The sequence below is a fragment of the Bos javanicus genome, chromosome 10, assembly GCF_032452875.1.
Source record: "Bos javanicus breed banteng chromosome 10, ARS-OSU_banteng_1.0, whole genome shotgun sequence".
NCBI classification, from domain to species: Eukaryota; Metazoa; Chordata; class Mammalia; order Artiodactyla; family Bovidae; genus Bos; species Bos javanicus.
Window position 1 is genome coordinate 55,384,322 of NC_083877.1, and position 23,847 is coordinate 55,408,168.

The 23,847-nt window shown below is 38.5% G+C and overlaps 1 protein-coding gene across 1 annotated transcript in view; it reads right to left on the reverse strand.

Annotated features, from left to right (window-relative positions):
• UNC13C (unc-13 homolog C) overlaps positions 1-23,847 on the reverse strand; it is a 657,134-nt gene that overhangs the window by 220,533 nt on the left and 412,754 nt on the right. Inside the window, exon 17 of the mRNA XM_061431239.1 lies at positions 14,444-14,577. Coding sequence (XP_061287223.1) covers positions 14,444-14,577 — 134 coding nt within the window. The remainder of the gene's footprint in view (positions 1-14,443; positions 14,578-23,847) is intronic.

Sequence of the window (23,847 nt, forward strand, 5' to 3'; positions counted from 1 at the left end):
CCGGAAGAGGTAATGCTTCAGCTAAGTCTTTACATTTTAAAGGTAAAGGAACTCAGAGCTGGATAGTAGGAAGTCCACTAAGGTTTTGTAAAACTAACTTTGCTAAAGATAAGATAATAATTAGAAAAAAAAATCTTGATTAACCAAATTACTACTTCTTTTTCTCTCTAACCTGAGTAAACGCTGACCACATATCAGGTGCCTGCCTGCCTGCCTGCCTGCCTGCTAAGTTGCATAAGTCGTGTCCTACTCTTTGCAACCCTATGGACTGTAGCCCACCAGGCTACTCTGTCCATGGTATTCTCCAGGCAAGAAAACCGGGGTGGGTTGCAGTGCCCTCCTTCAGGGGATCCTCCTGACCTAGGGACAGAACCCATGTCTTATGTATCTTGCACTGGCAGTCAAGTTCTTTACCAGTAGTTCTACCTGGGAAGCCCACTTATCAGGTGACATCAACTGAAATAAGAACATGAAAGCAAAGTGTTGCAGTCTGTTTGCCTTGTCAACTATGAGAATCTGTAGCACCATCCAATAAATAAAAGTGCAACTTTTATGACATCAACTTTTCCTATGGCTTCTCCCATTGATTAACTCCTAGTCATATGGCCTTTCTTGCTGCTACTCCAACATGCTAGGCTTCAGCCCTGTACTTGTTACTGATTCTCCTGGTTACAGTTACAGAGCTCTATCTGCCTTCCTTTAATCATCCAGGCTTCAATTCAAATGTCACTTTCTCCAAGAGTATCTTCTTAGCCATTGAAATTGACATATTAGCAACAACCCTCACTTCTGCCAAGTAACTATTTTTCTATTTATCTTGCTTTACCTTCTTATCAACACCTGAAACACTGTATTATCTGTTCGTTTATATGCGTTGTTATCTAACTCCTCTCCACTCCCTGCAAAAGTATTAAATAACTTTTTTGTCTTGTGTATTGCTAGGTTTCCAGTTTGGAACATACTGCCCTGTAACGGACATTAAGTGAGATGAATGAAACCTTCTACCAATGGTAGCAATCACTATCTCCAAATAACAGTGCTGCAATAGACCTACAGAGCAACCAGTTCAGAATCCAGCAGCAGGACACAGAGGGCCTCCAGAGAAAAAAAATGTTTTTTGAAAAAAAAAAAAAAGGAAAATGAAGAAATAAAAATAAAAAAGAAAAAAAGAAAAAGACATAGAAATGTAGAAATGTATGAAGTTAGATTCTATAGAGTTATTAAATGTGGGCCTCAGTTCTGACATTTCTTGCACCTAATTCTCAAGAAAAAACTGATCACTTTTGTGTATCCCAAATGTTGGGGCAGAGAAATTTTTTAATGCAGAGAACTTTAGGGGAAAAAAAAACCTTTCTTGGTTTTTCCTGAGGGTGGGTACACACTTCAAATTTACATTTTTCCTACAGAAAATTAAACCTGCCTGCATTTTGTCTACTGGCTGATACACAACTACAAGCGGTGCCATCGTACGGCACATCTTCCACTTTTTACGTTTGTAATTATTGTTTCAGGTTTCTCATGACCAGATCCAGATTCATCTTTGAGACAGCAGAAGTGTTTGCACTGAGCTGAAGGATTAATGCCCTGCCCTTACTTATGGGATCTTTTCCCTACAATTAATCATTTTGTTAATGTAGAGGGTTGCTTAGATTCTGATTCTGCCACTTACTAAATGTGTGATCTTGGGAAATTTACTTACCCCTTCTGTCATCTGCAATTTGGGGATTTTAACAGCATTGATTCTATTGCAATTACATTTAAGATTCAATTAGACATTAAACTGTAAAAATGCTTAGTACAATGCCTGGCTGTAATTAATTTCCCATAGTTCCCTACATGCCGATGATAATATTCATAACACAGATATCTAGTTGTGCATAAATCATCTGGTGAGCATAAGAAAATGAAAATCCAAGAGGAACCTTTTCTTTTCTATATAATATGTAGTCAGGGAGACAGAAAGTTGACATAAAAAGTGATTGAATTAGTACAAGTCTTAGTTAGAAATCCTATAACAGTACTCCTGTGCTCCTAGGGGGGAAAAAAAAAAAAACAACAACCTTCTTATTCTGTCCAAATAACATTTTATTTTGGAAATTTGCAGAAAAACATCTATTTTAAATGTCAAGAAGGCTATAATTAACATTCATAAACACTTTCAAAATGACTTATTTTCTTTGTTTTTTGTACTTTGATTAATAGTTTTTGGGTTTTCCGGCTATCCATTCTCCCCAGTGTAAACCCTATCTTTGCTGAGAAAAGTTGAGCGCTGAAGAATTGATGCTTTTGAACTGTAGTGTTGGCGAAGTCTCTTGAGAGTTCCTTGGACTGCAAGGAGATCAAACCAGTCCTGAATATTCACTGGAAGGACTGATGCTGAAGCTGAAGCTCCAATACTTTGGCCACCTGATGTAAAGAACTGACTCATTGGAAAAGACTCTGATGCTAGGAAAGATTGGAGGCAAGAGGAGAAGGGGATGACAGAGGATGAGATGGTTGGATGGCATCATCGACTTAATGGATATGAGTTTGAGCAAACTCCGGGAGTTGGTGATGGATAGGGAGGCCTGGCCTGCTGAAGTCCATGGGGTCACAAAGAGTTGGACACAACTGAGCTACTGAACTGAACTGAAATGTACTAAGATTTTTTAAAAGAAAAAAGCATAATAGGGAAATGTCATGAGCAATTATACAACAGCAACTTTGGCCACTTATATTGAATGGAAAAATTCCTTGAAAGACACAAATATCAAAAACACAATCAAGCACAAGTAGTTTTCAGAGGGACCACGATGACAACGAAGGAACTCCTGAACTTCCCTGTACCCACAGACGCACGGACTGTACAACTACACAGTCAGAAAATCCCACTGAGAGACATGCAGTGGCTCAAGGACTATGGCAAACAAAGAAGTATTTGGCAATGGGTGTACTTCACTTCCTGTGGCTACCCCTCAAGGCTCAGCCCAGAAATAGCAGGCAAAACTGTCCATTGTCCAGTCTTCCCTTGAGGGATTTGATTGCCTACTTTACAAGCTGATGCCTGAAGGTCTGGCTTCTTATTTAACATGCATCTAGAGGCTGACTGACATCTCCCTAGAGTCCAGGGGAGCTGGTAGGCACTTCCCCTGCATTCCCTCTCTGGCTTGATCCAACAATAAAACCAAATTGCTAGTACCACCTTGAAAGGAGTTTGTCCATGTATTTAGTGACTCAATTTTTATGGCTGCCATAAAAGGGATGGAATTCCCAAATCACTTAGCTCGGAAAGCCAATAGGGCTGCATTCACACATTCCACAGGAGGACAGCAAGCAAAGCAGCAGCTTTTCCCTAGGTGCAGGAGCACCCCTTTGTTCCTCCCCCACTCTCATGACTATCTGCCTGGGCTTTCTGTAGAGAAAGCAGGTAAAACTACCCGTTTTCCAATTTCTCCTTGGAAGGAACTTAACTATATTGTTTTCCAGCTCTTCCATGAGGGTATAGTTTCTGGTTAGCCTGCATCTATGTGCTGACTGATATTCTCTTCCTTGGAACACTGACTGATCTTGGCACACCCTCTCTATGGGAGACAACCATAAAGGTTTGAGAGACAACCAGGAGCTTCATCTGGACTGATGATGAGACAGTGTGCCAAGACCAACATGTAATGTGCAGAAACCAACACAAAGAGTGAAAGAAATGAAAAAAAAAAAAAAGTAACATCAACAAGGAAATATGTCTCAAACAGAAGAACAGGATAAATCATTAGAAGGTGATCTTAGTAAGATAGAGAAAACTGACTTACCCAACAGAGATTTCAAAATAATGGTCATAAAGATGGTCACTGAGATCAGAGAGCAAGGCATTAACAAAGTGAGAATTTTAGCAAAGAAAATATAACAGACAAAGAAAGAATCTTAAAATCAACTTGTTACTTAGAAGGGGATCCCATTAAGACCATCAGTGAATTTTTCAGCATAAACTTTGCAAGCCAGGAGGGATTGTGATGAGTTTTCAAAATGCTGAAAGAGAAAACCTGCCAACCAATAATACTCCATTAAGCAAAGCTGTCCTTCAGAATTGAAGGAGAGACAAAAAGTTTTCCAGACAAAAAGGGAGGAAGTTCATAATTACTAGACTGATAGATATATGGGTCAACAGAACAGAGAGTCCAGAATTAGATTCACACATTTAATTAACAGATTTTTGACAAAGCTGCAAAAACAACTGGGGATAGGATAATTTTTCCAACAAATAGAGTGGGAAAGATAGATAAAAATATGAAAAAAAAAAAAAACCCAGAAAATCTTACAAGTTTGTATCACACCAGACATCTAAAATAAAACTATGGTGTTGCAACTTGAATGTGGTGGATGCAAAGATTTCTTAAACACACAAAAAACAAATCGTAAAGATGATAGTCAACAAATTGAACTAACAAATTGAACAAATTATCAATTTTTTTTAAAGATTGCTAAAGAAATGTAAAAAATGTTAAAGAAAGTCACAAAATAGCAGAAAATATTGCAACCTTCATATCTAACAGTAGATCTTAACCATTACAACTGGTTAATAAGAAGATAAACATTCCAATTTGGAAATGGCAAAAGGATTTGAACAGACATTTCACCAAAGAAGATATATGGATTGCAAATACGCACATGAAAGATGGTCAATATCAGTTCTCAGGAAAGTGGTAAATAAAACCATAAGGAAGTATCACTATACACCTAGTTGAATAGCTAAGAGTAAAATGTCCAATTGCACTAGATTTGGCAATGTATAAACACTTTGGAAAGTATTTGGCAATTTTAAGAAATATCAAATATGTACATATTACATGATCCAAGGAAAATAAAAATTCTACCTAAAATTTTATAAACAAATATTCACAGAAACCTAATCTTGAAAAAAAATCCAAATATTCACCTTGACCTTAAGCCTAATCTTAACAGATGAGTGAATAAACATTTTGTGGTGTATCTATACAGTGGAATATCACTTAGAAATAAGAAGAGATGAAGTACCGATACCCACAAACACCCAGATGAATCTCAAAATAGTAACTAGTGAAAGCAACTAAACAAAGGGATGTACATAATATATTATTCATTTCACACAAGGACACAATTTTCAAACTAATTTGTAGTATTAGAAGGCAGACCATTGGTTGCCTGGGGTAGGTTACAAAGACACACAGAAATTATAAATATGTTTATTGTCTTGATTGTGGTGATGGTTCATATTTCAAAACTAAACACATTGTGTGTGTAAAGTTTTATTGTATTCAGTTATACCTCAATACTGTTCATACTGTTTATGGGGTTCACAAAGCAAGAATACTGAACTATGAACAAAGCTAGTGGAGGTGATGGAATCCCAGTTGAGCTATTTCAAATCCTAAAAGATGATGCTGTGAAAGTTCTGCACTCAATATGCCAGCAAATTTGGAAAACTCCGCAGTGGCCATGGAACTGCAAAAGGTCTGTTTTCATACCAATCCTAAAGAAAGGCAATGTCAAAGAATGATCAAACTACCACACAATTGCACTCATCTCTCACACTAGCAAAGTAATGCTCAAAATTCTCCAAGCCAGGCTTCAACAGTATGCGAACTGTGAACTTCCAGATATTCAAGCTGCATTTAAAAAAGGCAGAGTAACCTGAGGTCAAATTGCCAACATCTGTTGGATCATCGAAAAACCAAGAGAGTTCCAAAAAAACATCTACTTCTGCTTATTGACTACGCCAAAGCCTTTGACTGTGTAGGTCACAATAAACAGTGGAAAATTCTTAAAGAGATGGGAATACCAGACCACCTGACCTGCCTCCTGAGCAATCTGTATGCAGGTCAAGAAGCAACAGTTAGAACTGGACATGGAACAACAGACTGGTTCCAAATTGGGAAAGGAGTACATCAAGGCTATATATTGTCACCCTGCTTGTATAACTTATATGCAGAGTACATCATGAGAAATGATGGGCTGGATGAAGCACAGGCTGGAATGAAGATTGCCAGGAGAAATATCAATAACCTCAGACATGCAGATGACACCACCCTATGGCAGAAAGTGAAGAACTAAAGAGCCTCCTGATGAAAGTGAAAGAGGAGAGTGAAAAGTTGGCTTAAAACTCAACATTCAGAAAACCAAGATGATGGCAGCTAGTCCCATCACTTCATAGCAAACAGATGGGCAAACAATGGAAACAGTGACAGACTTTGTTTTTTGGGGCTCCAAAATCACTGCAGATGGTGACTGCAACCATGAAATTAAAAGACACTTGCTCTTTGGAAGGAAAGTTATGACCAATCTAGACAGCATATTAAAAAGCAGAGACATTACTTTGTCTCTGCTAGAACAAAGTTCTGTCTAGTCAAAGATATGGTTTTTCCAGTAGTCATGTATGGATGTGAGAGTTGGACTATAAAGAAAGCTGGGCACCAAAGAATTGATGCTTTTGAACTGTGGTGTTGGAGAAGACTCTTGAGAGTCCCTCGGACTGCAAGGAGATCCAACCAGTCCATCTTAAAGGAAATCAGTCCTGAATATTCATTGGAAGGACTGATGCTGCAGCTAAAACTCCAATACGTTGGCTATCTGATGCAAAGAACTGACTCATTAGAAAAGACCCTGATGCTGAGAAAGGTTAAAGGTGGGAGGAGAGGGGATGACAGAGGATGAGATGGTTGGACGGTATCACCAACTCTATGGACTTGAACTGGAGTAAGCTTTGCGAGTTTTTGATGGACAGGGAAGCCTGGTATGCTGCAGTCCATGGGGTTGCAAAGAATTGGACATGACTGAGTGACTGAAGTGATACCTCAATACATTTGTTTAAAAGGGAGAGATCCACACCTGAAGTTCTAAAAATACTCTGCTTAATAGTTTTCAGTTTCAATAGAATAGTGAGATTTCTATAGGCATCTGGAAAACTACTTCGTAAAAAATAATTTTGAAAAGGTGAATAAGTATTCCTCAAAAAATAGTACCTTAATTAATCAGTAAAGTAGGAATGAAGGGAACAGACACTGAGATTTCCTTCAATTTATTCACTCAGTCAACTAATATATATGCCTGAATACATACTAGTGTACAAAGTAAACAAATCTCTCCCTGTATGTTTACATTATATGATTATAAATTAGTATCAAATTAGAATAAGCAAAAGCCTGCAATGTTTTTATTCATAATAACCCTGAGTACTTCATTAATGAATTATATCCATAACCCTAAATTATATTGAAAAAGATAAAAATAAGGCCTGTATTTTTAAATCATTCATTCTCTTGCTATAACGTTCAAAATAAAAACAAAACTTGTTTAAGCCAGACATGTTTTCTTCATAAATTGGCCTGTGCTTTTATACTTTGATGTATATAGAACACACAAGGAGTATTTTATTAATAATGCAGACTTCTGGGCCAAATTCACATTTTAACTCCATAGATTTGGGGTGGGGCTCAGAATCTGCATACACATCTAGCAGCCTATTTGATCCTAATGCCAGTCATCTGGACTTTCTACCTTGTGAAACACTGTGCTTTTCTACCCAATAAGATAACTAGTGATTCCTAAATGTGAATATTTATGTGAAGCCATTCAACGTCACAATAATCTAAGTCCATGCCCCTACCACCGATGCCTAAGAAACTGAAGTTGATCAGTTCCATGAAGACCTAGAAAATCTAGAATTAACACCAAAAAAAAAAAAAAAAGATGGTCTATTTATCACTGGGGATTGGAATGCAAAAGCGGGAAGTCAAGAGATATTAAAAAAGAGAGATATCTGGAGTAACAGGCAAGTTTGGCCTTTGGGGACAAAATGAAGCACAGCAAAGGTTAACTGAATTCTGCCATGAGAATGCACTCGCCATAGCAAATCCCCTTTTTCAACAACACAAGAGATGACTTTACACATGGACATCAGCAAATAATCAATACCAAAACCACACTGATTACATTCTTTGTAGCCAAAGATGGAGAAGCTGTATACAGTCAGCAAAAACAATACCTGGAGCTGACTGTGGCTCAGATCATCAGCTTCTCATAGCAAAATTGAGTTTAAGCTAAAGAAAGCAGGGAAAACCATGAGGCCAGCCAGGTACAACTTGAATCAAATTCCCTATGAATATGCAGTGGAGGTAACGAATAGATTCAAGGGATTAGATCTGGTAGACAGAGTACCTGGAGAACTATGGACAGAGGTCTGTAATGTTGTACAGGAGGCAGTGAACAAAACCAAAGAAAAAGAAAAGTAAGAAGGTAAAGTGGTTACCTGAGGAGGGCTTCAGTTCAGTTCAGTCGCTCAGTCGTGTCCAACTCTTTGTGACCCCATGAACTGCAGCATGCCAGGCCTCCCTGTCCATCACCAACTCCCGGAGTTCACTCAGACTCACGTCCATCGAGTCAGTGATGCCATCCAGCCATCTCATCCTCTATCGTCCCCTTCTCCTCCTGCCCCCAATCTCTCCCAGCATCAGAGTCTTTTCCAATGAGTCAACGCTTTGCATGAAGTGGCCAAAGTACTGGAGTTTCAGCCTTAGCATCATTCCTTCCAAAGAAATCCCAGGGCTGATCTCCTTCAGAATGGACTGGTTGGATCTCCTTGCAGTCCAAGAGACTCTCAAGAGTCTTCTCCAAAACAGCAAAAGAAAGAAGAGAAGTGAAAAGCAAGGGAGAAAGGGAACGGTATATCCAACTAAATGTAGATTTCCAAAGAACAGCATGGAGAGACAAGAAGGGCTTCTAAAATGAACAGTGTATAAAACAAGAAAACCACAGAAGGGGAAAGACTAGAGATCTCTTCTAGAAAATTGGAGATATCAAGAGAACATTTTGCCCAAAGATGGGCACAAGAAAGGACAAAAATGGTAGAGACCTAGTAGATGCTGAAGAGATCAAGAAGAGATGGAAATACACAGAAAAACTGTGCAAAAAAGATCCAAAGAACCAGACTGCTAGGATGGTATGATCAGCCACCCAGAGCCAGACATTCTGGAGAACAAAGTCAAGTGGGCCTTAGGAAGCACTGCTGTTAATAAAGCTAGTGGATGTGACAGAATTCCAGTAGAACTATTCAGAACCACAAAGGATGATGCCATCAAGGTGCTACATTCAATATGTCAGCAATATGGAAGACCTAGCAGTGGCCACAGGACTGTAAAAGGTCAATCCTCATCTCAGTTCCCAAGAAGGGTACTACTAAAATGTGATAACCATTGAATGATTGACCTCATCTCGCATGTTAGTAAGGTCATGCTTAAAATTCCACATGCTAAGCTTCAGCATTATGCTAACCAAGAGCTTCCAGATGTCCAAGCTGGATTTAGAAAAGGAAGAGGAACCAGAGATCAAATTGTCAATATTCGCTGGATCACAGAGAAAGCTGAGGAATTCCAGAAAAACATCTCTCTCTGTTTCATTGACTACATATCAAAGCCTTTGACTGCATGGATCATAATAAACTGTGGAAAGCTCCTAAAGAGATGTGGATACCAGACCATCTTGCCTGTCTCCTGAGAACCCTGTATGCGGGCCAAGAAGCAACAGTCAGAACCCTGTAAGGAACAACTGATTGGTTCAAGACTGAAAAAGGAGTAAGACAGGGTTGTTTGTTGTCACCCTGTTTGTTTAATCTATATGCTGAGCACATCATGAGAAATGCTGGGTTGGATGAGTTACAAGCTGGAATCAAGATAGGCAGGAGATACATCAATAACCTCAGATATGATGCTGATACCACTCTAATGGCAGAAAGTGAAGAGAAACTAAAGAGCTTCTTGATGAGGGTGAAGGAGGAGAGTGAAAGAGCCAGCTTAAAGCTAAATATTAAAAAAAAAAAAAAAAAAACCTAAGACCATAGCATCTGGCCCCATTACTTTATGGAAAATAGAGGGGTAAAAGGTGGAAGTAGTGACAGATTTCCTCTTCTTGGGCTCTAAAGTCACTGCAGATGGTAACTGCAGCCATGAAATCAGAAGATACTTTCTTCTTGGCAGGAAAGCTACGTATGACAAACAGTGTATTGAAAAGCAAAGACATTACTCTGCTGACAAAGATCCATATAATCAAGGCTATGGTCTTCCCAGTGGTCACATACAGTTGTGAGAGCTGGACTTTAAAGAAGGTGAAATGCCAAGGAATTGATGCCTTCGAACTATGGTGCTGGAGAAGATCCTGAAAGTCAATTAGACAGCAAGGAGATTGAACCAGTCCATCTTAAGGGAAATCAAGCCTGAATACTTGTTGGAAGGACTGATGCTGAAGCTGAAACCCAGTATTTTGGTCATCTGATGAGAACAGATGACCCACTAAAAAGCCCCTCATGCTGAGAAACATCGAGGGCAGAAGGAGAAGAGGGCATCAGAGAATGAGATAGCTGGATGGCATCACCAATGCAATGGAAATGAACTTGGGCAAACTTCAGGAAATGGTAAGGGACAGAGAGGCCTGGCATGCTGCAGTCTATGGGGTTGCAAAGAGTCAGACATGCCTGGGAGACTGAACAGCAACAAATGTGAAGATACACGTGCAAATAAAGAAACATGCATCAATGGAAATCTCATCAAATTAGACAACTGCAAACATTGGCCGACTCAATGGACATGAGTTTGAGCAGATTCCAGGAGACAGTGAAGGACAGGGAACCCTGGAGTGCTGCAGTTTATGGGGTTGCAAAGAGTCGGACGTGACTGAGTGACTTCATAACAACAACAAACATCAGCCACTAAGGTCACACCTCGCTATCCAAGTGAGTTCACCTAAAACAGAGACTTAATGATATGAGAAACTAACGCCTTAAGGAATTTTGGAATGATTTGGAATTTTGATTCCTTAAGGAACCTTAGTAAGCAAAACATCTTTAGAAAATTATCAAAATCTGAGTAAATATAATCGTAAAATACAGATTCCTAAGAGATGATATTCAGGTTTATTCGAGCTAGGTTTTCATAGAAAAAAAAGTGACTCTAAACTCTGACACTATTAATAAATAAAAAGCAAAGACATATCTTTCTTTGTGTCATGGCTTGTTTTTATACTTGGAAGACTCAATGTAGCCCATAATTTAAAATTTATTTTTGGCATAAGTAAATATATTCCCTCTACTTCCTTTAATACTGTAACAAAAAAGGAACTAAAAATCTTTGCATATTTTCAATGGTATATGATTAAAGATGACTCTGGGAAACTTTGATTCCATGATTTTATAATGTATCTTTTAATATATTCTAATTTATGATATTTGGTAAATGTAAAAAAAAATTTGATTAAAAATAAATTCTTTCATTGAATGAAAAAAAAAAAAAATACTGAGAGAAATTTTTCTACCCATCACAGATGCTTCCAGCCATATCATTACATGATCTACAAAATAAAAGTCCATTAGTTAAAGGAAACAGTAATTGATACTCAACTTAGTGATCTGAAGGAAAATGTATCTCAAGGCTCAAAGGCATAAGTTGAATAAAAAAAAAAAAAAAAAGAAGATAGGTTCTACTTAGTTGATCTCATTTGCACTTTTGACTTTAAATATTAGATTTAAAAAAATAAAAAATAAAAAAATAAACTCCATATCCTCCTGCTTTCAGACCTAGGAAGGGAGTCCTGGTTTTCAGGCCTTGTAACATGCTGAATCACACCACAGAGTTCCTAGTTCCCCAGAGGGCTGTCCGCAGACCTGGGCCTTCTCAACCTCTGTAATTGCAGAACCCAATTCCTATAATAAATCTTATATAACATATTAAAAAAAAAAAAAAAAAACCTAAATTGGTGGCCCATTATTCATGAGTATATTCACATTTATGGCATAAAAAAAAAATAAATTCTTTCAAATAACTTTTAATTAGCATTTCTCAGCAGATATTTGTCTTCATTCCATGGTCATTTATCAAGTGGCCTACCCCAGCCCAAAGGCACAGTCTTGAAACAAGTTATTAATCTCCTTACCTTGAGGAAATCTACTCTTTCTTCAAGAAAAGTCCAAAGAATAAATGAGAAAATAGCTCAAAGCCACCCAAGATGAAATGAGGATGTTATATGCTAAAAGAGCAGATCTAGTACTGAGCTATCAGAAGAAATAAAAGAGCAAAGTCTCTACAGATGCTCATCATGATACACTCTGGCATCAGGCAGAAAATGTGGATATAAGGGAAAAAGGGAAAACAAAAGTGTAAAAGCAAACCTGATGATGCTATCCCTGCACACCAGAGAGAACCACTTTCTCCACATTTAGAAGAAATTTGGGGCAGGTGAATATTGGTGGTAAAGAAACATAAAAGGATAAAAATTAGAGTATTTACATGTATTTCTTCTATAACTAGAATTTCAATTGGATCACACACAAGCTTTTTGACCCTGTCTTGGAGATCCAACCAGTCCATTCTGAAGGAGATCAGCCCTGGGATTTCTTTGGAAGGAATGATGCTAAAGCTGAAACTCCAGTACTTTGGCCACCTCATGCGAAGAGTTGACTCATTGGAAAAGACTCTGATGCTGGGAGGGATTGGGGGCAGGAGGAGAAGGGGACTACAGAGGATGAGATGGCTGGATGGCATCACTGACTCGATGGACGTGAGTCTCAGTGAACTCCGGGAGTTGGTCATGGACAGGGAGGCCAGGCGTGCTGCGATTCATGGGGTCGCAAAGAGTCAGACACGACTGAGTGACTGATCTGATCTGATCTGACCAGTATAGAAAATAAGAAACAATAAAACCAGTTTTCCATATTAAGCCTGAATGTACTTCATGGTTTGTCTATTTCTGCTATTCCTACATCATTTCAGGTATGACCAATAAGTCAAAATACTCTCTTCATTAAGCAGTCTGCAAATGCCTGGTTGGCAGAGTCAGCTGTTATTTTGGGTTGTATAGCTCTCAGTGTGTGGGTGTGAAATAAATCCTAAAGGCGCAACATTAAAGGTGGACTGGGTCTTGGATATTATGTAATAATATGCCTTTATTTTATATATGAGGAAACTTCAATGGCACCCCATTCCAGTACTCTTGCCTGGAAAATCCCATGGGCGGAGGAGCCTGGTAGGCTGCAGTCCATGGGGTCGCGAAGAGTCGGACATGACTGAGTGACTTCACTTTCACTTTTCACTTTCATGCATTGGAGAAGGAAATGGAAACCCATTCCAGAGTTCTTGCCTGGAGAGTCCCAGGGACGGGGAGCCTGGTGGGCTCCTGTCTATGGGGTCGCATGGAGTCAGACATGACTGAAGTGACTTAGCAGCAGCAGACCCAAGGAAATTAGATAATTTGCCCAAGGTCTCATAGCTAGTGGAATTTTGGTAAGTTGTTCATTTCAGACTCTTCTAGAATAGCCATGAATTTTAATTCGTCTGCTTTACTACCTTTCCAGTTCCAGTTCAGTCACTCAATCGTGTCCGACTCTGTGCGACTCCATGAACCGCAGCACGCCAGGCCTCCCTGTCCATCAACCAACTCCTAGAGTCCACCCAAACCCAAGTCCATTGAGTTAGCGATACCATCTTGTCCTCTGTCGTCCCTGTCTCCTCCTGCCCTCAATCTTTCCCAGCATCAGGGTCTTTTCCAATGAGTCAGCTCTTTGCATCAGGTGGACAAATTATGGGAGTTTCAGCTTCAACATCAGTCCTTCCAATGAATACCCAGGACTGATCTCCTTTAGGATGGACTGGTTGGATCTCCTTGCAGTCCAAGGGATCCTCAAGAGTCTTCTCCAACACCACAGTTTAAAAACATCAATTCTTCTGCACTCATCTTTCTCTGTAGTCCAACTCTGACATCCATACATGACTACTGGAAAAAACATAGCCTTGACTAGACAGACCTTTGTTGACAAAGTTAGGTCTCTGCTTTTTAATATGCTGTCTAGGTTGGTCATAACTTTCCTCCAAGGAGCAAGCATCTTAATTTCATGGCTGCAGTCACCCTACCTGCCTTAATTCACCTGCATAGAATTTATAAATTCTATGCATGATAGCATAAGCTTAGGTTATTTGAGATAATGGGCTTGTTCTCTTAAATAATGCATTAAATTTGTTAAATCCAGCAAACACAACTATTTTGAAAGTATACGTTTGGGGCCAAATCCTTATGATTAAAAAGTCACAATGGAATATGTTTAATACGAGCTCTTTAACATTGGGGGGGATGGCATTTTTCTAAGACAGTAGAAAGAGGGCATTTTTTCTAAGACAGTAGAAAGAGGAAATTTTTCTACATCAAATAAAAATAAATGTGGGGTACATATTTGTTTCCATATTGAAATAATCACACTCGATGGGGTTGAAACTAAAAATTCATACTATCACTGAATTGATGTTTATTGATGAAAGTAGAAAATACTTCTTTCTATAGCTTAATTTTGGACAAGTCTGTCATTGTCATGAGAGTATAAGCTGTACTTCAAATAGTTTATGTTTCCTTAATTTTAGCTGCATAAAATCCATTTATTAACAAAAAAAAATGTACTTACTGATTCAGGACAGGAGTGTAGGCAGTTTTATCCTCATCAATAATAGTGACCATCAGTGTAATAAGCTGGGGCCAAAAATCCAAATTCTTGGTGGTTGGTCCCTGATCTTCCCGAGGAATGTCCTGTTTCTTACTCTGCTCAGAAGGTCAGGCAACATGCAAAATAAAAGGTTAAAGGGCATGACTTTAGTTAGAAATCACTGTCAAACAGGAGGATCAGATAAAGAGAGCTATGAACAACTCTCAGATCATGTGAGCCAAAGTTAGTACATTCAGGTTTTCTCCCTTCATTGAACAGCATCCCACAGGGTAAAGTCACAACGGCCAGGCTTGGATTTCCAAATGCTTTGGTTCTGGGATGGAGGTTTATCTTCCTCTATTGCAGTTTATGATCTTAGGAATTATTATTATAGAGTTTATCCCTTTTATGTGACTTCTTCCAAGGCCAAAGTTTGAATTCTGTGTGTACACTGGTGTGTGTTTAAAATTTGTCCTGCCTAAGTATTTTTTCAAAAGTCACACTGTTTTATGTGGGCAGAACTCAAGAAAGGCTGGTTACAAAGTCAGTACTGATAAATTCTATAGATATAAAGTTACATGAATGGACTAGAACTCTCTCATTCCACTCACAAATACATCTAAGTTAACTCTAACTTTGTAAGTTTTTTTATATGCATATAGGTATATTTAAATCATATTGGAATGCTTAATTTATCACACTGAATGAATTCTCCACTGTCACCTCTAGAAGGAGTGTCGTCTGAATGATCTAAATTTACAGTGAGATCAAAATAGTATAATACTCTTGAATGTTTCACATATAAACTTCATACTCAACACATGCAATTCTTTCAAACGTACAGGTAAATTATTCTGGTTGTTTTGTTTCATTGGGTATTTTTCTTACAGCACTTCTTTTACATTTACTTTTTAAAATTAGGAAAAAAAGATGAAGATGGAGACAATTTTCACTCAAGTATATAAGTGGGAAGCATATGGCTTCCTTGACTATTTTTGCTGAAGTATTTATAAGCTTGTAGGTCCAGGATATTTGAAAACTCCAATTGGTAGCTCGGGAAATTCATGGTCTCTCATACAAAAGGTGGATTAGATTTTATTTGGTCCAATCATTTGGCTTCCCTGACGGCTCAGTGGTAAAGTATTCACTTGTAATGCAAGAGATGTGGATTTAATCCCTGGGTCAGGAAGATACCCTGGAGAAGGAAATGGCGACGCATTCCAGGATTCTTGCCTGGAAAATCCCATGACAGAGCAGCCTGGCAGGCTACTGTCCCTGGGGTCACAAAAGAGTCGGACATGACTTAGCAACTAAACAAGAATCATTTGTTTTACTCAACTACTGTGTCTTTTCCAAAGATCAGGCACCCTCTGCTGAATGACTATATGCATATCTTCTAATGATGCCCAACATATGTAACCAGATTTAGATGAGTCATCACACTATTATTGTTCTCACTGAAGTTAAATATAACCCTGTGTTGTTCCAGACCTCATACAAAGACTATAATGTACCTTCAGGGACTTAAATTTTCCTAGGGTACTTCCAAGTGCTGTTCATTTACCTTTAAGCTCAAAATGTAACATATTAAAAGCTGAAGACTGAGATTAGTCAAAAGACTAGTGGTTAGCACATATTACTTCAAATTGCGAGAATGAACTAAAAGTAGTCTTCAAAGGATCTTAATAAACCTTATGCATCTGGCCCTGAGAACCAGATGTTCTCAAATTCCAAAGTCCCTTAACTGTCACAAAGCATACTTCCATTCCTTTTTTAATACCACTAAAGGATTATAGCTGGTAACATTATTTTGCATAAAATTCTATATGATGCATCAGAATAAACCAAAGGATACTGTCATTAGTTTTTATGTATCACATATTGGTATCACAAACCACGCTTTATAAGGGGATGGCACCCCACTCCAGTACTCTTGCCTGGAAAATCCCACGAACGGAGGAGCCTGGTGGGCTGCAGTCCATGGGGTCGCTAGGAGTCGGACACGACTGAGTGACTTCACTTTCACTTTTCACTTTCATGCATTGGACAAGGAAATGGCAACCCACTCCAGTGTTCTTGCCTAGAGAATCCCAGGGACAGGGGAGCCTGGTGGGCTGTCAACTATGGGGTCGTACAGAGTCGGACACGACTGAAGTGACTTAGCAGTAGCAGTGTATTTTAATAGATTGCATGTTTAAAAGGATGGAGTACAACCATGTGTTTGGTTGGCCAAAACATTCTTTTGTCTTGTGGAAAAACGCAAACAAACCTTTTGACCAACCCAATACATAGGATACTCACTTGATTGCTGAGGAATTCAGTTGTGCTAAGTTGCTGTTTAGTTGCTAAGTCATGTCCGGCTCTTTGTGGCCTCATGGACTGTGTTCTGCCAGGCTACACTGCCCATGTGATTTCCCAGGCAGGAACACTGGAGTAGGCTGCCATTTCCTCCTCCAGGGGATCTTCCCGACCCAGGGATCAAACCCACATCTCTTGCATTGGCCAGTGGATTCTTCCACTAAGCCACCATGGAACACTTTATTACTATTTGAGAATTTTACTAGAGCGTTTGAAATTATGGTTAGAAAAAATATAATGGCAGTGGAAATTCTGAAAGCTAGTAATAAGTACATTAATTACTTACTAAAACCTTTATTAATTACTATTTATAAGAAAAATATTTAAAATACATATTTATATTGTATACAGGTATAATACATAGTTTAACCTAGACAAATAAAATACAATAGGTTTATAAAACTATGACTTAGTATGTCAATTTTAACATTGCCATTAGTTTTATAGTGACTAAAAATTATCTTGTTAACAGATAATTGAGGAAAGATATGTGAAAGAAAGACTATGAGAGCATAATGGGGAGATAATTTTTTAAAAGTAGAAAGTTACCAGGGTGTAGGATCAACTGAGAAAAGCTTCTAGTTGTTATGTTGATAAAGGATATTCCAATACAAGAAGCTTGTACAGACAAGCTGATAAGATGTACTTTATACTTCACAATATCAAAGAAGAAAATATGAAGATACTCCATTAAGAAGAGATCGATAAACAGAGAGAACCATTACATGAAAAAAAAAATTGAAATAACAGTAGCAGGAGGAAGCAACACTTCTAAGGTTGCTATGAAGTATTTCTGTGCCATCCCATGTATCGGTTCTATAAGCATATTTTGAAATATCTCTTCTAAGGAGTTGGCCAGACAAGGGTTGGGGGAAGATTTTAGTAAAATGATGCAAGGATAGGATATTTAAATACAAAAGCACACAAAGCTAAATAGAGAATTACTAGTAATGTAAGGCTTCAGGTTTTTGACAAGTTTCTCTAAGCATATTAATGAGTATCTTATACACACACACACACACACACACACACACACACACACGGTCAATGCTCAAATTGAGGAAATGTTTGCTTAAACAAACGACTTATTTCCAGACTTCTTGTAGTAAGATGTTAACACGCATCTCTAAGACAGTGGTTTCCAAACCTTAGTGTTTCTTAGCATCACTGGGCAGGTGTGCTAACACAGACTGGTAGGCTCTACGCCCAGAGTTCCTTGTTCAGCAGGTCCAGGGTGAAGCTTAAGACTTTGCATATATAATGAAGTCTCAAGAAAATCTGGCGCTTTTGAGAATCAGCACCAGTTGAGAATCAATAGTCTGAAAGTTATCAACTGAACATTACTCTCTCAAATGCATTTGAACTCGATAGAGCCCTTCACCCCTCTCCTATTCCCCACGTTCCATCTTGTAAAACCGTCCACAGAAAAAGTGTTCCTCTGAGTATACTTTGGGAAAAGAAAGGCTAGAGAGATGCAAGTGTCAAATACTGAAGGACCTTTTTTTCATACCAAGGAATTTGCATTTATACTAAATTTGATGAGGACTATTATATGATTTTGAACATGAGAATGCATAATTACAGTTGTGTTTTTAAAAAATGATTTGGCAGTAGCAGGAAGTTTAATAATATTATACTTATGAAATAGCCAATAAATAAAATTGATAGGCTTATGAAAATACTTATGAAATAGTTAAGTAAAATAAATATAATTCATTATATAAATGGTGAGGAAAAAGAGAGGGAGGGAGAAGTCAATGGAACTATCCAGAAGGTAATCAGGTAAACCAATCAGTAGTTTAGGAAGCACCCTGAACGACTGACACAGCTTGAGGACTTCCAGGATGTGTGTGGTAGCTAAAACTATGGAGTAAACAAGATTACTCAAAGAGAACAAGAGAGGAGACTACACAGCCAGAGGCAAAACCTTGGAGAGAAAGTCTGAAAAAAGGATATCACTTTATGAAAGAGAAGCGCAGATAGGGGAGTGAGGCCCCTACTGAAATGAGAGAAACTGGGTATCCAGAGTTAATGTGGGAGGATTACCCTCAAATATAAATGAAGAGCATGGTCAGGCAATAGAGTCTTGCAGGTAAATCTCATTGATGATGAGGAAGGAGAGCAAGGAATTTTTATCTTGAGGTAAGAGAAGTAAGGAGCAAAAGTTCGAAACAGCTTTTGCAAGGAACAAGAGCAGACCTTGAGTTGGACCCAGATGGACCTGCCAGGGAGCTTGGGAGCACTGTTGAGGGTGGGTCCTTGAGCATCTAGGACCATCATGAGTTCCCTCCAGGACTGGATTCAGAAATCAAGGAAACGGTGCTGGATTTACTACTGGAGGGCCATGCAGTTGGAAAGGGATTTAAGTGTTTGACAAGAATGGCTGTTTGTCTGTTGCTTCATTTGCTATTATTTTCTCCCATTCTGAAGGCTGTCTTTTCACCTTGCTTATAGTTTCCCTTGTTGTGCAGAAGCTTTTAAGTTTAATTAGGTCCCATTTGTTTATTTTTGCTTTTATTTCCAATATTCTGGGAGGTGGGTCATAGAGGATGCTGCTCTGATGTATGTCAGAGAGTGTTTTGCCTATGTTCTCCTGTAGGAGTTTTATAGTTTCTGGTCTTACGTTTAGATCTTTAATCCATTTTGAGTTTATTTTTGTGTATGGTGTTACAAAGTGCCCTAGTTTCATTCTTTTACAAGTGGTTGACCAGTTTTCCCAGCACCACTTGTTAAAGAGATTGTTTTTAATCCATTGTATATTCTTGCCTCCTTTGTCAAAGATAAAGTGTCCATATGTGCGTGGATTTATCTCTGGGCTTTCTATTTTGTTCCATTGATCTATATTTCGGTCTTTCTGCCAAATGAAGCAACAGTCAAACAACTAATCTCAAAAATATACAAGCAACTCCTACAGCTCAATTCCAGAAAAATAAATGACCCTATCAAAAAATGGGCCAAAGAACTAAATAGACATTTCTCCAAAGAAGACATACAGATGGCTAACAAACACATGAAAAGAAGCTCAACATCACTCATTATCAGAGAAATGCAAATCAAAACCACTATGAGGACCATTTCACGCCAGTCAGAATGGCTGCGATCCAAAAGTCTACAAGCAATAAATGCTGGAGAGGGTGTGGAGAAAAGGGAACCCTCTTACACTGTTGGTGGGAATGCAAACTAGTACAGCCACTATGGAGAACAGTGTGGAGATTCCTTAAAAAACTGGAAATAGAACTGCCTTATGATCCGGCAATCCCACTGCTGGGCATACACACTGAGGAAACCAAAAGGGAAAGAGACACGTGTACCCCAACGTTCATCGCAGCACTGTTTATAATAGCCAGGACATGGAAGCAACCTAGATGTCCATCAGCAGATGAATGGATAAAGAAAGCAGTGGTACATATACACAATGGAGTATTACTCAGCCATTAAAAAGAATACATTTGAATCAGTTCTAATGAGGTGGATGAAACTGGAGCCTATTATACAGAGTGAAGTAAGCCAGAAAGAAAAACACCAATACAGTATACTAATGCATATATATGGAATTTAGGAAGATGGTAACAATAACCCTGTATTTGAGACAGCAAAAGAGACACTGAAGTATAGAATAGTCTTTTGGACTCTGTGGGAGAGGGAGAGGGTGGGATGATTTGGGAGAATGGCATTGAAATATGTATAATATCATATATGAAACGAGTTGCTAGTCCAGGTTCGATGCATGATACTGGATGCTTGGGGCTGGTGCACTGGGACGACCCAGAGGGATGGTATGGGGAGGCAGGAGGGAGGAGGGTTCAGGAAGGGAAACACATGTATACCTGTGGCAGATTCATTTTGATATATAGCAAAACCAATACAATATTGTAAAGTTAAATAAAATAAAATTTAAAAAAAAGAAGTAAAAAAAAAAAAAAAGGAATGGCTGGAGCTCTGAAACAAATATGTATTATGGTCCGGAGGAAGGAAGAAGAGAAATGAGAGGGACGATGGAGGAGTAGATCTAGGAAGAAGAGGGAGGAGAAAGGAAGGGCAGCAGAATACGGGAGGAGGTTTGTGTCCAGGTGTTCAGGTCATGGGGGCAGGAATAGAGATCAGATAAAGGGCTCCAGCTGCAGTCCATGGGACTGCAAAGAGTCATACACAACTGACCAAAGGGCTCCAGAATGGAGGTTGAGAAGAGCTAAGAAAAGATTCCTCAGGTAAGATAATGAAGTTGTGACATCTCTGCAAAGAGCTTACAGAGTCTGTGTGCATGCAGCGGCTGACTGCACTAGTGTACAGATCAAGATGGTTTTTGTTCAAGTCAGGTAAGTGATGTCTTGAAAGTTTTGGCAACAAGGCTTACAGACGATAGGAATTAGGAAAATCAGGACAGAGTGGATAAAAGGACACAAAAGAAAATGAAATAGTAGTGAGCCTGAGTATTAAAAAAAGAAATAAGCTTTAAAATATAACAAAAGGCTGGCAAATTATTGATAATATTAAAACATGAACTAGATAGCTCTCATATAATAAGTTTGCAATTTCCTCTGACTCTGAGTTGTCTGTTTATCTTCTCATACTTTGGAGATAAGGACATGTTAGCTCTAGTAGATGACAGGTTAGAAAAATTGGAACTTTTAAAATGGTTTTGGAAGCAGAACATAAAGCTACAGATGTTCAAGGGTTTTGAGATGTCTGTGATGCAGTGTGGACAGTTTATCATCCAGAAAGAAGAACATTTATATTGGCCTACACTTAGGCAGGATTAGACACAATTACTCTAGGTAAAGTTCCCATAGCCCAGGGAAAGCAGGTGGAATGCTTTTTACATGAGTGGAGCAGCTTTCTTGCGTCTCTCCCCCAGATACTATTCCCCCCCATTTTTGTTGTTGTTTAGTCAGTAAGTTGTGTCTGACTCCTTTGTGACCCCATGGACTGTAGCCTGCCAGGGTCCTCTGTCCATGGGATTTCCCAGGTAATAATAATGGAGTAGGTTTGCCATTTCCTTCTCCAAGGGATCTTCCCAACCCAGGGATCGAACCCAAGTCTCCAATACTGGCAGGTGGATTCTTTACCACTGAGCCACTAGGAAAGCTCATACTTTCCTTTACTGTCATACTTCTACCACCTCCAAAAGCAGCAACAGAGGCATCTTTCCAATTCATTCCATGGTCAATCCTCACAACAAAGCTGTCAGCCTTAAAGACCGAATATGGTCTTTAAGACTACACATGACAGAAATCTGACCCACAGTCTCCATAGCAACCAGTCTGGAAGTCAAACCACAACTTTGCAATAGCCATCCCAGAATGGTTAGGATTTGGTCAATGATCCCAGTTTCCTTACGCTTTATATTCACTTCTAACTTACACTGTCACAAGGCATTTTTGTTGTGGGTTTTAAAATCTATTTATATAATAAATTATAGCAGTAGGAATATAAACTCTGCTTCAGCTATCCCAGAAAGGCAAAAATGACACATCTTTATCTGTGATGAAAGTAAACTCAAGTTGATGTAGATGTAGCCAGAATAGTCAGGGCTATTCATTCTGTGTAGGATCACAATCCAGTTCATTAGAGAATCCAGGCACTAAGTCTCATTCAGAGTAACTTCCCAGAGTCTCTCTCATTCACAACCAATATTTAAGTGACTTACTATGTATTAGTAAAATTTCGTGGTGAAGTAGGCATTTTTGACAGTGGCATTAAAAATTAATAGTGGAAAAACCTTTGAAGTAGGTTGATAAAAGGTGTTAAACTTGCAAATGGTCTAAGTGATGAACTAAACTTTGCCATAGGCAAAAAAGTTTTTTTTTTTTTTTTAAATAAGTAATGGGAAATGTTGGCACCATCTTAAAATGGATACCCCATTTATATTAGATCTTAAGATATATAAGGAGACTTAGGTCATTAGTTATAAATATTAATGCTTCCATGTAACAATGACTTTCAAACTTTTTGACTAGACACAGGGATCATGAACCCTGTTTATCAATAACTTAATTTATATCTTTATGCCTTAACAAACAAAATCTATTTTTTGCCATTTAATTGAGCCTCCTTCTAGTTAGGTGACTCCCAGTTTCTTCAGGCCAACAAACTCCAGTCATATTAGCCCTGAAACTTTCCTTGCCTTTCACTATAAAGCTTTTCCACATTCCTGCCTGCCTTTGGGTCTCTCCCACATAAAAGTGATTTTGGCTGCCTTCCCTCTTTTAGCAAGATCTGAATAAACAGCCTCTGTTAGTTCTCATTTGGGTGATCTTCAATGATTTTCAAATATCAAAGCCAAACATTAAAACCCTCACTTCAGAGATGAAGAAACTGAGGATTAACTTATTTCTGATCTCTTTGTTACTGAAAACAGAACACGTAGATCACATTTAAAACACATAGCTTTGGTTTGCTCTTTATATTCTGAACTCTAAGACCTGGTTATGTAGTTTATAGACACAGATGACAAACATTATTTCCCGCCAATAATAATGGGCTGATTTTTATTCTGAGTTCTCTATCTTGAATGAGAATGAATACTTTCAGAAAATAAAGTTATCAATGCTTATGTAAAATCCCTGCACATGCCCTGTGTTCTTGAGACTCTCACAACTGCTTAGCATTCATCTGCAGTTTGAGAGCTATAGGCACAAAGAAGGTTTGGTTCTAAATTAATTGCCAATTGTTCTCCCCTCCATTTTAGAGCTTTCTTTTTTAAACCATGTTTAGTGAAGTATAGTTAATTTACAATGTTCTGTTAGTTTGAGGTACATGGGATTAATATTAAACAACAGATATACATACAAATATAGATATCTATGCTTTTTCAGATTTTTTTCCATTATAGGTTATTACAAGACATTGAATATAGTTCCCTGGAAGAAGCACAAGCTGGAATCAAGATTGCTGGGAGAAATACCAATAACCTCAGATATGCAGATGACACCACCCTTATGGCAGAAAGTGAAGAAGAACTAAAAAGCCTCTTGATGAGAGTGAAAGAGGAGAGTGAAAAAGTTGGCTTAAAGCTCAACATTCAGAAA